Raw genomic sequence first — 16,605 nt, forward strand, 5'->3', positions numbered from 1 at the left:
TCCAGAAGTGCTTAGAACAGTAGTATGATGAGGGAATAAGTGTGAGTACTTAAGTGATCACTTTGAAGAATCATACTTTTATCTGTAATTGAACAGTACAAGTTGAGTATCCCAAATCTGAAATGCAAAATGCTTAACAATCCAAAAGTTTTCAAATGCTGACATGACTTCACAAGTGGAAATTTATACACCTGACCTAGTGAATCAATGCAGGTGCACTAAAAATGATGTAAAATTGCTTTCAGGTTATTTGTATATAAAATGTGTTTAGTCTTGGGTCCCATCCCCAAGATGTAATATTCTGTATATGCAAATATTCCAAAATATGGAAAAATTCAAAATGCTAAAATCCCAAGCATTTCACATAAGATACTCAACCTGTATGAGTATATTTAAGGTGTTTGCACAAGTCAATTGAATATTAAATGTTGCTTCCTATTTAATATTTTGTGCCTTTTCAGGTCTTATCCTATTTAGTATTTCCTCTTTTAGATTTTCTTTAAGCCTGTTGAACATCATTAATAGACATAGTTGTTTTGAAGTTCCTTATTAGTTTAAATTGCTGTCTGTGTCATGTTTGTTGATGAATTAATAGGTCTTTGTCACCTCCATTTCCCATTCCATAAACACAAGAAATTCTTGGATGTCCTCAGTATCTTCCATTTATATTAGCATTTGTTAAAATTTACCAAGGTCGGCGAGAAAGATAAAGTGAACACTAACAAAGGATCTATAACATGTTTGGTGGCTATTTCTTTTGTTCTATACAGGACTAAATCTTTCATTATTTCTAAAAGATTTTGTTTTGTTTGGGGTGCTGGGGATTGAACCCAGGGCCTTGTGCATGTGAGGCAGGCACTCTACCAACTGAGCTATATCCCCAGCCCTCTAAAAGATTTTAAATGACTTTGGCCATTTTCTTACTCTATAAAAATGGCATCATCTTTGAGCTTTAAGGCTAAAGACCTAGTTCAGTATACCAGTTTCCTGTTTTTTTTTTTTTTTAACTAATGTCTCTTTCTGCTCCCCATATAAACAAGTAATTAAATAAAATAGAAAATAACTTTTATGTTGTGTTTATAAACCAATTTTTCATAATGTTCCTTGTTCATATGCAAATACACCAACAGTGTAACTCTGCATCAATGTACAGCCACAAGAATGGGAAGTTACACTCCATGTATGTATAATATGTCCAGATGGTCCACTATCCTGTATAAAAAGAACAACAAAGCACTTAAAAAACAATTTTTGATGAAAAACAGGTGATCTGAGTATGTGTATATAATATTTTCCTTTATATAATTCTCTCTTCATTGCCATTGTTTCATTGTGGTATTTCTTTTGAAGTAGTAAATAGTCTAGTAAGGAAAAGCCAGAAGTAATCTTTTATGCAGTCATTTCCTGCTATGATTATGTGTATATGATTGAGAGTGTTACCTCAGTTAAGAATCATCCATTTGTTTTGTTATGTTACAATAAATGGAAATTAGTTATTTGACATTAGTTTTTGGAGGATTGTCATAAAATTATTTTGTTCTACAGTGTAGTTTATAGTATCTAAATCATTTTACTTTTCTATTAACTGATTACTTTTTTAATAGTGAATTTATGGCAGAAGAAAGTAATGAAAAATTTTGGGCAGTTTTTGGAAACTGTACAAGAATTAGCAATTTATAAGAAAACAGGTAGGTAATATGCAAATTTTAACTTACAAAATCTGTGTTTATGTGCACACATTTGATATGTTTATTTAATGGTAACAATTAAGAGTGAGTACCTAATTAGGCTGGTAAATCTGAACATTAAATTTGGAAAGGTGTTTTAATGGAAACGAATCTATCACCCATTTCCAAAAATATAAAGCTTATTACTTTATTATAAGAAAACTCAGTAAATTTTGGATATTGCATTAAAATTAAGAAGAAATCAGAATTGAGTAATGCTTTTTTACCTAGTTTTCTTTGAAATACTGTTAGTTTTGTATCTGGTAATAGTACTTTTTTTTTTCTTTTTTGATACCTACTTTTAGAGCAGTTTTAAGTTCATAGCCAAAGTGAGCAGAACGTAGATTTCCTGTATACTCTCTACCCTCACACATGTATAGTCTCCCTTATTATCAGCATCCCCCACCAGTGTACATCAAGTATACATTTGTTACAATTGATGGACCTAGAGTAGCACATGATTATTATCCAGAGTCCACAGTTCACATTAATCTCCATTATTGTTGATGTATACTGTATGAATTTGGACAAAGGTATACTGACCTGTAATACTGTATTTTTTTCTGGGATATTTTTCTTCTTAAACACTTAAAGAGATTTTTTTTAATACTTGCTCTCAAAAAGTCAGGCAATCAGTATTTTCATTCATTATAAAATATTTTTGACATACATCTGAAAGTATATCTGCAAACATGTCTTTCTCAGAACTAAGAAGTGTTTATTGTGCTTCTTAGGGAAGGCCAAAAGATTAAAGATACCAAATTTGGGTTTTAGCAGCAGAAGCTAAAGGTTATTATTCTAAGGAAAGATTATTCTCTTGATAGATGGCATGAACATAGAATCCCATGAGAGTAAAATGTTTAGCCAATTTGACAGAAAACATTTTACTCTGTGATTAAGTAATTTGTGATTTTTATTCCTGAGTGTGTGTGTGTGTGTGTGTGTGTGTGTGAGAGAGAGAGAGAGAGAGAGAGAGAGAGTAATATATATATGACAGTTTCAAACGGTTTAAATGTTCATTTGCTAAGGCCTCAAGAAGGTTTGAAGCTTAAAAATTTTATGGTTTAATAATATCTTTAAATAGATCAAACATGGCTTTAATAATATTTTAAACTGAAATATTTTAAAAATAAGTAACTGTCCCTTTCAAAATGTTTTCCTGAAAGATTTAATTATTTAATCTTTATTTTAGTTATACAATGCTGGTAATACAGAGATGAGTAAATATGGTCTATGTTCTTGGGACAGCAAAAATGTGAAGTGTGCTTTAGGTAATAAGAGCTTTAATAGGGGTATGCATAAAATGAAAGCACATTTAAAAAGGTACTTGCCAATATTCTGAGAGCAGGACATTTCCAGTGATGAATGTTGGAGTTGAGTTTGAATGATTGTTTTAGTCAGCTTTCTTGCTGCTCTAAGAGACCTGACCAGAACAGTTTTAGAGGAGGAAATATTTATTGGGGCTCATGGTTTCAGAGGTCTTGGTCTATAGCCGGCTCCATTCCTCAGGCCTCAAGGTGAGGTTGAACAAAATGGCTGAAGAGTGTGATCACATGATGACCAGAAAGCAGAGAGAAGAGACTTCCGCTCACCAGAAACAAAATATATACCCCAAAGCTATGCCCCCAGGTACCCACCTCCTCCAGCCACACCCTACCTGTCTTCAGTAACCACTCGATCCTATCAGGATTAATTCACTGATTGGGTTAAGGCTCTCATAACCCAATCATTTCTCCTCTAAACCTTCTTGCATTGTCTCACACGTCAGTTTTTGGGGGAACACCTCACATCCTAACTATAACAATGATAAATAGAATTAGCCAGGTGGTAGGGAACATAGGAGTGCTAGAAATGAAGTAGAATATGTGGAAAAATTTGGCTACTTAGTAATCTTTCAGATCATGTGGAAAATTTTGTTTCTGCATTTGTTTTAGTAAACTTAGTTGTAGTAATAAGGTACACATAGACTAGATTTATATGCCAGGTTTTCATAATAGTTTTTAAAAAATCCAATATCAACTTTTCTCTCACCTAAAACCTCAGTGTGTATATCTTAAATCTGCTCTCAGTACATACTTTGACCTTATCCAGTGCTATTTTTTTTAATTGGAGAACCAATTTTAAAAATTTGTCACTTTTGAACTGGTCAGTTGCTTAGCTATGTCAGTGTATTTTTGTACCTAAACAAAGAGAAATACTTGGACAATCTGATGGCAGATCATTAACAAATGGGAATTTGAACTCTATTTCAAATACTTATTATGTATTGATGCCTTAAAATTCAAGAGGCAGGGTATTAGTTAACCTTTGTAGTTTTCTGTGGTGAATTAGAAATGTCAACCAAGATTTATCTGATTACAAAGTCCCTGTTTATTTTACTTCTCTATGTTCAGTATTTAAGAGGGCAGTTATCAAAGTCCTTGAAGATTTTAACAGTTTCTATACAAGTAAAGTGTTCATATATTATGTGGGGTGAGGATTTCAGAAAATACTACAACTTCTTGGGTACTTGTATCCAAGAACCAGGTTTCGGATAGGAAGATGACTAGTTTGGATGTGTCCCATTTGAAGTACTTTTGGAATATCCAGGGGAGATATCCAGTAAGCTAACCTGTGAGACAGATTTAGGTAAAAACAACCTAGGATAAAATTTGGGAGTTACCAATGTAAAGAGGTAATTGAAGTTATAGGTAGGAGACATAGAATGAGAATAAAAAGGAACCCAGAAACAGGATCCTGAAGAACATCAATGTTTAAGGGATGGTGTGAGGAGAGCACATAAGAGACTAAAGGAGAGTACCCCGAGAGATAGGTGGATACTTAAGTGTGATGTCATGAAAGCTAGGAGAATATTAAATGGAAAGTGATCAATTTTAGTTAGCCAATCAAGTATATGAATATTAAGTACTTTTTAACAAATTATTAATGATTTGAGAACCATTTCACTGGTATAGTAATCAAGATTACACTAGGATAAGGTATGAGTTGAAGTTGAGAAAGTAGAGGTAACTTTGAGTTCTTCAAGATATTTGACTGAAGGGAAAGGAGCTGTGTAGGCTACTGCTATTTTAAGTGTTAGTGTGATTTTTGTATACTAGTTGCCAGTGGACAGTAATCAAGTAGAAGGTGAGTTTGAAGATAAAGGAAGAGAATATTGAAAAGGCAAAATAATTATCAGCAGGTTAGTTGGTAAGCAAGAATTAGTTAAAAACGACACCTAAAATACCCAAGGCATTTGTTTCTACTTAAAGAGATGATTTTACTACTTAAAGTATAGAATTTCACTTTCTGAAACTGAAACTACATCTATAACCATCACTACATTAGGGACAACCTTGACAATTTAATGTCTGTGGGCAGGCAGTACTCACATTCGTTTCTGTTGACTATTATTTGTGTCCCTGGATAATCAGTCCCAACTGGTGTAGTCATATTTTAGTTATGTTATTAATTGTTTTCTTGTCCTTCTAGCTATTATATCTTCTAAAGATCATTTTAAAATAACATTTCTGATCTGTTATGTGTTACCTAAAGATGAATCTTTATCTTGCATTTTTTTTCAGATTCTTAGGGGGGAAAACTGACCATAACACCTTAGTTCTCAGAGTTCACCTACAGTTTGTTAAAGAAGTAGGAGTGAAAGAGCACACCTATTCTCATAGTTGGCTATTTAAAATTACTGGACTAGGAAAATATTGTCTAGAATGAAGAGACCCTCTTATTAAATATAAAAGAAATTACTGAATATATATTCTGTGTGTCAGGAGTGGAAATGAAGAATTGAAAGACTACAAAAGATCCCTACTTTTAGTTATAGACTTAAACAACTATGTAAAATTTTATAGTTTAGAGTAGTGATCTAAAGATGGTATAAAGTTCTATCAGTGTATAACATGACTAGCCTTGAGAAATTAGCGGAAAATCTTTCCAAACAAATGATATTTAAACTGAGACTTGATGAGCAGGGTTTTACCAAACATGAATCTCTCCTCCCCTCCTGCATTTCATACCAAAGGAATGACAGTGTGTAGACCTGAGTTCTTGGCTGCCTCTTCAATTTGTTGGTTCACCTACTGTAACCAGTAATGAAAGAACTAGTGACCCTGCCTTCCCTTTGCTATTATGTGATTCAGTTCACAATACTTTCTCAGTCTTGTTAAGTATACGTAAGTGTCTACTACTTTGTTGATTTCAATGAGTCTTTTTCTCTTGGCTAATTATGAGGGATCACTGAGTTTATTTTAATTTCCCCTTTATTACACTTCTGCTACTGGTATATTTTTTCCGCATCATGAAAACATGTATTTATAGTCAGTCTTCTGTCAATGTTAACCTCTTAATCTAGTCTTTTTATTTCTGCAGTTAAGTATATATAGGATTCATCATTAGACTTTATGGTACAGTTTCTTTATTCCTTGTGTATATAAAGTTTATTCTTATTGAGGGCCATGAATAATGGCCCTTGAGTTCTTCACATACATACATAACTGCTCATGTATGAATATTACATTTTATGTACACTCTAAGATTTTAAACTTCAGAGTCCCACAGTTTTACTAGAGAACATTGCAGTGCTGACATTTCATGTGTTAGTTTTGTGTAGGTAGTAGATTCCTTCTATTTAGTTTGGGAGACTGCTTATATTATAATTTTATTCATTCTAGTCTATTCCCTTTATTTTTGCTTTAAGTACTGCAAGTATACCTATTGCAGATTTCATTTGTCTGACCTACTATATCTATCACTTAACTCCCCAATATTTTTTCCCTTTTCCTTTTCTTTCATTATTCTACTTTCCCTTGGGTATTGCTCTGTTTTTCCTACTGTTTTTATTGGTATCTATTTACGTTACATTACATGTAATTTCATCTAGCATTTTTTCTATTTTTCTTGCACTCTTCTATAACTGCTTTCCTATCCCTTTTTTGTTGTCTCATTTCTGAGAAAGATATTATCTAGTGATATAATCTTGTTTCAGCCACCCCCATTTGTGATCCCTCTTTGTACCAGGGAACCATGATCTTTAGGAACTTCTGTGCATTACCCTAACTCTGCCTTTTTTTAATATGAGAAGCTTTTCAGTTGGTAATTACACTGGTTGGTCTGAAATGGTGGCATCTCTCAATAGATTTAATGGCAAGATTCACAATTGATTCATTGACTCACTGAAAGATTCAAAATAAAGTTAATAATAGAGTGCTTGATTTTTTTTTTCTCTAACATCATCCAAACTTCAGTATGACTGACATTAAGTTAACTGGGCAATGAGGAATGTGCTGTTGTGTTGGTTATAAAATATTAACTTTTTTTCTATTATAGAATCAGATTATTCCTATTACAATTTAATCCTGAAGAAAGCTGGACAGTTTTTAGACAATTTGCACATCAATCTCTTGAAGTTTGCCTTTCTATAAGGGCGTACTCTCCAACTATTCAGATGTTTCAACAGGTATGTAAAAATACCCAGATTATGTTCAACAGAGAGGCATGTTACCAGTGTACATAAAGCTACTTAATGTGAACATCTTTGGTTTGAAATTATCTAAAACTTAAATACTTGGTTCCATAATCTATCATTGGTTATATTATTGTTGATTATAATTGATATAGCATATTTTTAGTTTTTGGAATAAGAAAATTATAAAGATACATCATCACTGAAATTCTTGTTTTAGTAGATGGACACAGTAACCTTTATTTTACTTACTTATTTGTATGTGGTGCTGAGAATCAAACCCAGTGCCTCGCACATGCCAGGCTCTATCAAGCTACAATCCCAGCCCTGTAATAAAAATCTTAATCTTTTGAAAAACTTGAAACATGTATTTCCTACAATAAAGATGATTTTATTAAAATATTTAGATTCTACCTACATATAGATTTTTTACTTTAATTAGACCAATAACTTAATGGTAGTTGATGGGTTATTTTAATCAAAGTAATGTGAGTTTTTTAAATCATACTATAATTAACAACTGTAGCTAAATATCTTTGAAATCTTAGATTGCTGCTGATGAGTCACCACCAGATGGTTGTAATGCATTTGTGGTTATCCATGAAAGGCACACCTGTAAAATTAATGAGATTAAAAAGCTGCTGAAGAAGGCTACTTCAAGGTAAAATAATAGTCAAGAGTAAAAGAAGTGGTTTATAAAGAAGTGAGTTGAAATAGCAGAAATTTTATATTCTAAAACATTTTATATTTAACAATGTGATATTGTTGAAAAACGAGATTATTTTGTCTGAATTAGCTTTTGACTTTGGAATACAGATTATACCACAATACCAATAACATATGAGATGTATATGGTTTGTATAAATGTTTTTTGAAGTAAACATGTGAAACTTTCAGTTTATTTAGAATGTATCTCTGTATAAACTGAAGGCCTGGAATAACAAAAGTAATTTAAAAAATAAAATAAATGGAATTGCTTTTTGTAATGTGTTACTCAAGACATTTTATAAGTAAAAGCAATCAGAAGGAAATTATTTATAGTTTTGAACAAAGTAACACCTAGCAATATGTGTTTTATTTTCTGTTTAAAAATTTCTCTTGATGGGGCTGGGGAGATAGCTCAGTCGGTAGAGTGCTTGCCTTGTAAGCACAAGGTCTTGGGTTCAATCCCCAGCACCCCCCAAAAAAAAAAATTTCTCTTGAAATAGCTCCGTATAGTCATATTTAGTACTCATGTTAATACTTATTTGTTATAAACCTTTCTATATTTTCCTATAGTTCATACTGATTTAACATACAGAAGGCTTTTATTAAGTAGCCAAATTTTCCTGGGTATGACTTTTACATTGTTTTATATTTAGTAAATTCTCTGAATTGGTTTTGGAAAAAATGATATTTTTCCAATGGTTTTCTTTTTGCTGTTATTTTAAAATTTTAATTCATCTAATTTATTTTCACCAAAATATAAAGATCCAATAAAAAATTTTCCCTAAGATAGTAGTCAGTTATTATGTATTATGTTCATTATATTATGGTTTTCCTAGATGTTTGTTCTGTTCCATTATGTATTTTATTCCTGTTTTTCCCCAGGAATTGAATCTAAGGCCTTGTATATGCTAAGCACGTGCTGTATCACTATATCTCCAGGTCCTCCCCCACCCTCCATTTTTGAGATAGGTCTCACTAAATTGCCCCATCTGTATTCAAACTTGGAATCCTCCTGCCTCAGTCTCCTGTGAAACTGGGTACAGGTGGGCACCACCATGCCCAGTTCCAATTAGGTATTTCTTACGGCAGTGCCGTACTTATTTAGTATTTTCTACTGTACAATTAAATATTCGATAGGGCAGTTTGTTTCATTTTTGCTGCCTTTTGTTTTTGCAAAATTTTCTTAGTACTTGGCATGTGTTGATGTTCTTAAGTTAACATTAGAATCCTTCCCTCTGCCCTCCGCCCCCAAATCCTGGCAGGGCTTAACTTGAATTATGTTGAACATATTGGTTAATTAGGAAGAATTTAAATCTTTATTAACTCTTTCATCAGGTAACATGGTATGTCTCTAGTCATAATTTCTGAACAATCACTTTGTGTTTTCACCTATTAAGATGAATATTAAGTTTTTCACCACTGGACATATTGATGTTTTTGGATATATTTTTAAATGTTTGCATTTCTAACAAAATTGCTCATTAATGGTATGGTATTTTAAATTCCTTTCTAATGAGGATTACTTTGTTCTCATGTATCTGTTTTACTAAATGAGATTAGCCATACATTATTTAAATTATGACATTTAATGTTTTTTCAGAATCATTCTAGCTTTATATAGTGAATTAGGCAACCACGTTAGTCTTACTCTGGACAAGTTGATTAATATAGGAGTTATCCATCTTTTATAGTATTAATAGGAACTATAACATTGTTAGTATGAGTACATGTTTTTCTTTGTTGAATTTTTAAAGGAAATGTTAATAATTTATAAATTTATTGTCGTTGATTTCTGGTTTTATATTTTTTGTTAGATTTTAGTTTTTGATAGAAACTAATATATCCTGTCAAAAAAAAAAAAAAAGATGTTGGGAGAGAGGCCATCTGCCATGGGCTTTGTGTGAATTCTTGCATATTTTTTCTTGATCTGACCAACAAAAAATGCAAGGCCTTACCTGGGTCATTTCTCAGAATTGTGCTTAAAGCCTTGAGGATTGAGGTACTTCTTTTCAGGAATCAGGGAGGAAGCAGGCTTGTTGACTGATTGCTGAAAACAGTGCTTCCCCAATTCCAGTGTTCCTCAGGTGAGTCTTTCACCCACTGTTTGTAGTGTGGGATAACCAACTGGGTCCATATTTTGTACTCCCTACAGATCTAAGGGGGCAAACATGCTCATGCTGCTTGCTGTGTCTTGAGCAATGGCATCCTTTGTCTTTGACACAAGTCTTCATCCTGTCTTCTTCCAAAATCCCATGAATGCTACAAGTTTAACTTACTAGTTTGCAAGTTGGGCAAAATCAAACCTTAGACTTCTGGAGATCTTTCAGTTTTGGAAACAAAGATGGGATGTCAACAGACACACGAATTTCTAGGAAAGGAAAGACAAGGAACCCATGGGCTGAGGAGAAAAAAAGGTCTATACTTTGGTCACCACTACCCACCACACTCTCCCTCTTCTCTGATGGCTGATAGCAGTCTTCTGATTACTGTAATAGTCCCTGACCCACATTTTGTGACCCACATTCCTGTAGGAAAAGGTGCCCAAACTTCTGTACATTGTTTTAGCTCCCACATTTTAATGTGTATTTGGTATTTAATTTTAAGTGCTCACTTGTGAGATCATGAAGTCTAGAGGGAGACTCTCAGGGCTGTCACATGGACTATCTATTCCAGGGCAGTTTAGAAATAACAAAGAATCCCAAGAGGCGTGAGAATAATCACAACTTCAGTTATATGCTTAATAATTGCTGAACTACCTGGAGAAGTTGTTCCCAAGTACAACATTGCCACCTGCCTGACTCTGCCACTAAATACATCCTTTTTTTAAAAAAGCAGCTCTTAGCTATCTATAAGCACTTAGAAAACTGAACACCTGACCCCTGGAAGCCTCATGACTGTCATCTGACTTTAATATTTGGGCATAGGTCAACTAGGATTCAATGACAAAGGACCCCAAAAGCTCTCAAATGTACATGGTGTATTTAAGAGCATAGCTGCTTGGCCCTAGCATGGTCTCCGGTATAAGTGAAAATGTAGCAACTCCTTTGGGGCAAACCAAATGCCCCATTCCACTACTTGAAGTAAAATAGTTAGTTCAATGGGACCCTCAATTCAAAATAGTTTCCCCCAAATACCTGATCTAGGTTACTGATATGTTCAGCTAAGTTAAAAACTGGTAATCTGGGCTACTACAGCTGCCTTTTAGCCAAGCACCAGCTGTGTAAAACCAAATGCTTATGTATGTAGCCACTCCACTGGTCAAAATTCAAGCCACTCCTCTTTTCCCCGACTCCTTGATAACGCTTCCTACGTTTACACTGACTCTCGGGCTATTGTTGCCTACCTGGTCTAGTCTGCCACTTGGAAGACTACAATCTGGAAGATTAAAGGCATCACTCTTTGGGGCTATCTGCCATAAAAATAAATTTCAACTGCAAGTCCAGCAGTGTGGTTTACTTCCGTAGAGGCACACAGTTTGGGCTTACTTTCTGATAAATCTGAGGAAGGCAGGCTGCTTAACAAGAAGGCAGCACCCAGACTAGTGCTCTTGCTACCTGAATCCATCATTAGGCAGCACAATAAAGGACCATATGTTTAATGTGAAAGCTATCACAGCATACCTTGTGACTTCTGTTTAGAGATGATTGATTTGCCCTATGGTGAAGGAGACCATATTGTATAGGACTCCACCCAATTGTGGCAAACTCTGTCATTCCTTCGACTCTGTTCTTGGTGTTACCATTGTCAGTACTTTTCAGGCTGTACTTCACTGCCTAAATCTAGTCTGCTAACTCTGGCCATGCTACGGTGGCCCTTAAAACTAAACAGACATTTGGAGTTTTCCAGATCATCTACAGCCTGACAGTCAGGTGCCTGATCTCACTGAGACCACCAGCATTGAATCAATAGTTAAGTATTGTGTGAACATTCCTTATTGTCTGTGATTCATAAGTCTGATTTTATTACACTGGAATGTCTTCCTTGAATATAAATGAAAGATTTGACTCTGCCTTGCTCACCTCTGCCTGGTCCATATACAGCAGTTTGATCTCTGAATGTGATCACCCTCAGTATTTACCTCTTGTCTGCCGCCTATGAAGTAATCGTGATAAATGAGGTGGGAAACTATAGATCTAGTTTAAAAATTCAAGATGCCATCCTGACCATTGCTGGCCATAATGCATCTTTCCCTCTGCCAATAGTAATCTGTTTGTCCTGGTTGGTATATTGATATAGTACTCATATAGGTGCCCAGCCAAAGGAAGCTTAATTAAGGACTCCAAACTTTTGTTTTAGCCCAACCCCCTAAATTGTTTTGTTGGAAACACTTCGTTCCAGATCATGACCATGGCCACTTAGTTGAGATTACTTGCCAAGTGCACCTATAGTGGCTCATAAAGGCCAAGGTGTGGGACATAATGGATCTTTGTTTTTTTCTTTTAAATGCCCTTGTCTCATTTGAATCTAATTCTTCCCAATGAAAGTATGCATGCAAGTAGAGAATGGTTAGAAAATAGGTAAAATTGTTGGTGTTGGGATGAAAGACATTGATTTCATGGCTATTGAGGAGAACTTCAACCCCATACCTGGGAAGTGAGTTGCTTAGACTCTGGAAGGTAAAGGAAGATCTTTGACCCCAAGTCCATCACAGCAGCCTCTCAAAACCGTCATGTGGTCTTTCCAGATTGACTAGTAGCTGACTGAAAATCTTTCACCTGCTGCTGGGTTTGTCACCATCTCTGTAATATGAACATGGCCAGTTCTGATCCATTATTTTTCTATCATTGGCAGCTCCTGAGCACATATTTCCTCTCCCCCAAACCCATGTGTAAATATGACCCAGTAGAAAATTGTTTAATCTTACTAGTACAAATTAATGTATTTTTTCTGTTTGCTGAGCAACCTTGAGTTATGCCATAATGGTGATTGAGGCAGCAACTACTAGATGATCCAGATCTAGTTTAACAGCAGTTTTCCAACTGGAGTGACATGTACCACCTTAGGTTTAAATGTTTGTATTGGGAAAAGTGGGCCCAGAATGTTTCTACTGAGGATGAAGATTGTTTTGAGACCCATTTCTTGCCCTTAGTAATATTTGCAGTAACAGTGAAGTTTAGCAGGTTCATTTAAACTCTTATGCAAGTTATAATGGATACTCTACTGGCCTTACACTACATCCGGTCTGAAATAGATGTACTGGTTTGCTTGAGACTTACTCATAGCTGATTCTGAGACCCTGGGAGTGTGGTCAGGTCGGCACTGTTGGCCACCTCCTGCTACCTGGATTCCTGATGGTAGATGTCATAATTAAATCCTGGTGAGACAAATTCAATATATCTACTCTAACAAATAAGATGTCAAAGTCTGTTTATGATAAGGAGCATAAACATAGATCATAGGACTCCTGTTTCTGGGATTGTTCTTAATGATTTCATTACTATTTGTTTATACTTTGTATTGTTAATCTTTGTATAAAGTAATACCTTTGTATTTTCTTTTAATATTTGGAAACTGTTTTCAGGAAATGTGAGCTATAATGAAAACTTATTCTAATTAAATTTTATTTTATTGAAAATTGTTGTGATATTGTTTAAAGATAACCTTATTGAAAAGTAAAATCTTTTTAATGTTCAATTTGAATTAATCAAATTTCTTTTCCATCTTTAATAGAAGTTATACCTACAAAGTCATCACAGGAAATTTTTTTCTGTGATTATATTATGAATTGTTTGATAAGCAGAAATTATAAAGTATCATACTGTATGTCTGATATGCTATTGACTTTCTTTTAAAAATTTGTGCTTTGTTTTCATCTTAGGCCCAGACCTTATCTATTTAAAGGAGATCATAAATTTCCTACAAACAACGAAAACTTACCAGTGACTATTCTCTATGCAGAAATAGGCACCAGAGCCTTTGTTGAATTTCACAAAGTATTGACTGAAAAAGCTCAGAATGGTAAAATTCTGTATGTTCTTCGCCATTATATTCAGGTACGTGCTTGGTTTTTAGAATATTATTTTGGCTAAGAAAATAATTTATTGGTAATTTCCTTACTAGTTTTACATAGTAGTTTTTCTCCAGGATAGCTGTTTAAGATTTTAAAATGTAATACAATAAACGTGAATTTTATGTGAAAAATATATTAGGGTTCTGTTTTCTCAGTATCATGTTATAATCCTTTACCCTTAGGCATCTGTCACAGTACAAGTATTTAAACTTTGATTAAAAAAATACTTCAATAATGTGTATAAAATATGCTAAACTGTTATCTTTGATAAAAATGTATCAAGAAGAAATCTTGATAGCATATATATATTAGGTCAGATGCTAAGCGTAGTATAGGGAATATTCAGTCCTATTTCTTTTGAGAGATGACTACTTCTCAGATTTCTTGTTAAATGTGTTTTATTGTCTTGTACTTTTCCCAGCTTCCTGTTGCTATCACACTCTTATCGCATTATTGTTTTCATAACAGTTACACTGTGGTTCAAATTTATTTCTTTAACCCCCCCCCCTTCCACACCAGAGCATTGGAGAAAAAAGTTGCTTTTTATAAAAAAATTTCCAACATGGAGGGTGCTTGATTTGCATTTCCCAAGTTATTAATGATTATATATTAATACATGATGTAATAAAGAATTTCAGATATTTGTAAATTGCCTGTCGATGTCCTTTGCCTATTAGATTTTTTCTAATCATCGATTTTATAAGTATTTTTCATATTTTGATTACTCATGTTTTCTTTGATAATTTGCAGACATCTCCTAGTGTATTTATGGTCTTTCTGGTATTTAAAAAATAGTTTGACATCTTACATTGAGAACAAATATTAATGGGATGTCAGATTTATCTAACTAAATGATGTTCTCATAATGTCATAAAGACATTCTCATCTTTTGTTATAACGGGTTAATTTTCTGTTCTTTGTTTTGGTCTTTAATACATCAGAATTTATTTTACTATGTTATGGGGTATAGATGTAAATCTGTTTTCCGTATAGAAAGTCATTGGTCACCACCTAACTCATTTAACAATCAATTTATTTCACCCATCATATCCCAGGTTTTCATATAGGCATGTATTTATTTTAGATTTTTTTTATATTCTAGTAATATATATGTCTATTCTAAAATAACAATTTAAATTGTTGGGCTTTTAAAATAACATCTTGATGTCTGATAGTACAGCTCTGCCTATTTTTTGTTTTTTCTGAATATCTTGGCTGTTTTGCATGACTTGAATTTATGTTGATTTTAGAATCAGTTGACCAGTTTCATTGAAACATTTTGTGTAGGAATGGAGAGACTTGCCTGTATATATTGGACTTTGTCTTCTGTGAACCAGTTAGTCAGGTATCTCTTTAAAAATTATCACCAGGCACAATGGTGCACGCCCATAATCCCAGCAGCTAAAGAGGCTGGGACAGGAGGGTCACAAATTCAAAGCCAACCTCAGCAAGCTAGAGAGGCCATAAGCAACTTAGTGAGACCCTGTCTTAAATAAAAAATAGAAAGAACCGGGGTTTTGCTCAGTGTTTAAGTGCCCTGGAGTTCAATCCCTGGTATCTCCCCTCAAAAAATTATCATCTGCGATATACAGTATGGATTTCAGCAGTCATATAGACATGTCAGTCACCTTTGTACCATCACATTCATGGATTTTTGTGAAACATGTTTTCAGTTCACTTGGATAAATACCTAGTAATGCTATTGCTCAGTTATGTGGTAAGTCAATATTTATAATAAACTGTACAATATAATAAATTTTACTACCATTTTGCATTTACCCCAGCCATAAGAGAGTTATGCTTTTTTTCCTGACCCTCATTTGTTAATAGTAGTGTTTAGATTTTAACCACTCTATTAAGTATACCATGGTATTTCCTTATGGTTTTAATTTTCTTTTCCCTGATGACTAATGAACTTGAGTGACTTTGTAACTTTTTATGTGTGTTTTTTTTTTTGCCACTTGTATACATTTTTGGTGAACTATCTTTTGTTGAATTTTAAGAATTCTTTACATGTTTTGGATACAAGTCATTTATCAGATATGTGATTATACCAATCTGTTACTCAGCTTGTCATTTTTTTAGTATCTTTTGCAGAGAAGAGGTTTTTAATTTTGATAGTCCAGTTCATCAATTTTTTTTCTTTCATTATTTATTTTTAGTCTTGTATCTAACAGTTTATCGCCCTCAAGGTCATACTGATTTCTTCTAGAAGTTAGTTTTGAATTTATGATCCATGTTTAATTTTGTGTAACTTGCGAGTTGTTCATTTTTCTGGGTATGGAGTCCAGTTCTAATGTCATTTTTTGAAATACTGTCCCCCTCCACTGAATTTCTTTTATACCCTTATATAATTGACTTATTTGTGTGCTGTTTCTGGGTTCCCTATTCTATGTCACTAATCTATAATCATCTCATTGATAATGCACTGTTTCATTACTGTAACTTTTTAATCCCTGAAATCTGGTTTTGTGAGTCCACCAGCTTCTTTATTCTTTTTCAGAATTATTTCAATATAGTTCCTTTGCCTCTTCATGGGAACTTTGGAGTTGGCTTGTCTGTATGTGAGGGGGAAAAAGAATATTGCTGTCCTTTTTATTGAGATTACACTGAATATATAGATCAATTTTGTGAGAATTAACATCGTAACAATATTGAGACTTATGTTGATGAAAATGGCATATCTCACCAGGTGCGTCAGCAAA

At 33.8% G+C, this 16,605-nt stretch overlaps 1 protein-coding gene across 1 annotated transcript in view; it reads left to right on the forward strand.

Moving 5' to 3' along the window:
* Uggt2 (UDP-glucose glycoprotein glucosyltransferase 2) overlaps positions 1-16,605 on the forward strand; it is a 190,036-nt gene that overhangs the window by 2,149 nt on the left and 171,282 nt on the right. The window contains 6 exon segments of the mRNA XM_047554270.1: positions 1,605-1,641; positions 1,643-1,688; positions 7,047-7,133; positions 7,136-7,176; positions 7,731-7,843; positions 13,709-13,883. Coding sequence (XP_047410226.1) covers positions 1,605-1,641; positions 1,643-1,688; positions 7,047-7,133; positions 7,136-7,176; positions 7,731-7,843; positions 13,709-13,883 — 499 coding nt within the window.

This window comes from Sciurus carolinensis, chromosome 5, assembly GCF_902686445.1.
Source record: "Sciurus carolinensis chromosome 5, mSciCar1.2, whole genome shotgun sequence".
Lineage (NCBI taxonomy): Eukaryota > Metazoa > Chordata > Mammalia > Rodentia > Sciuridae > Sciurus > Sciurus carolinensis.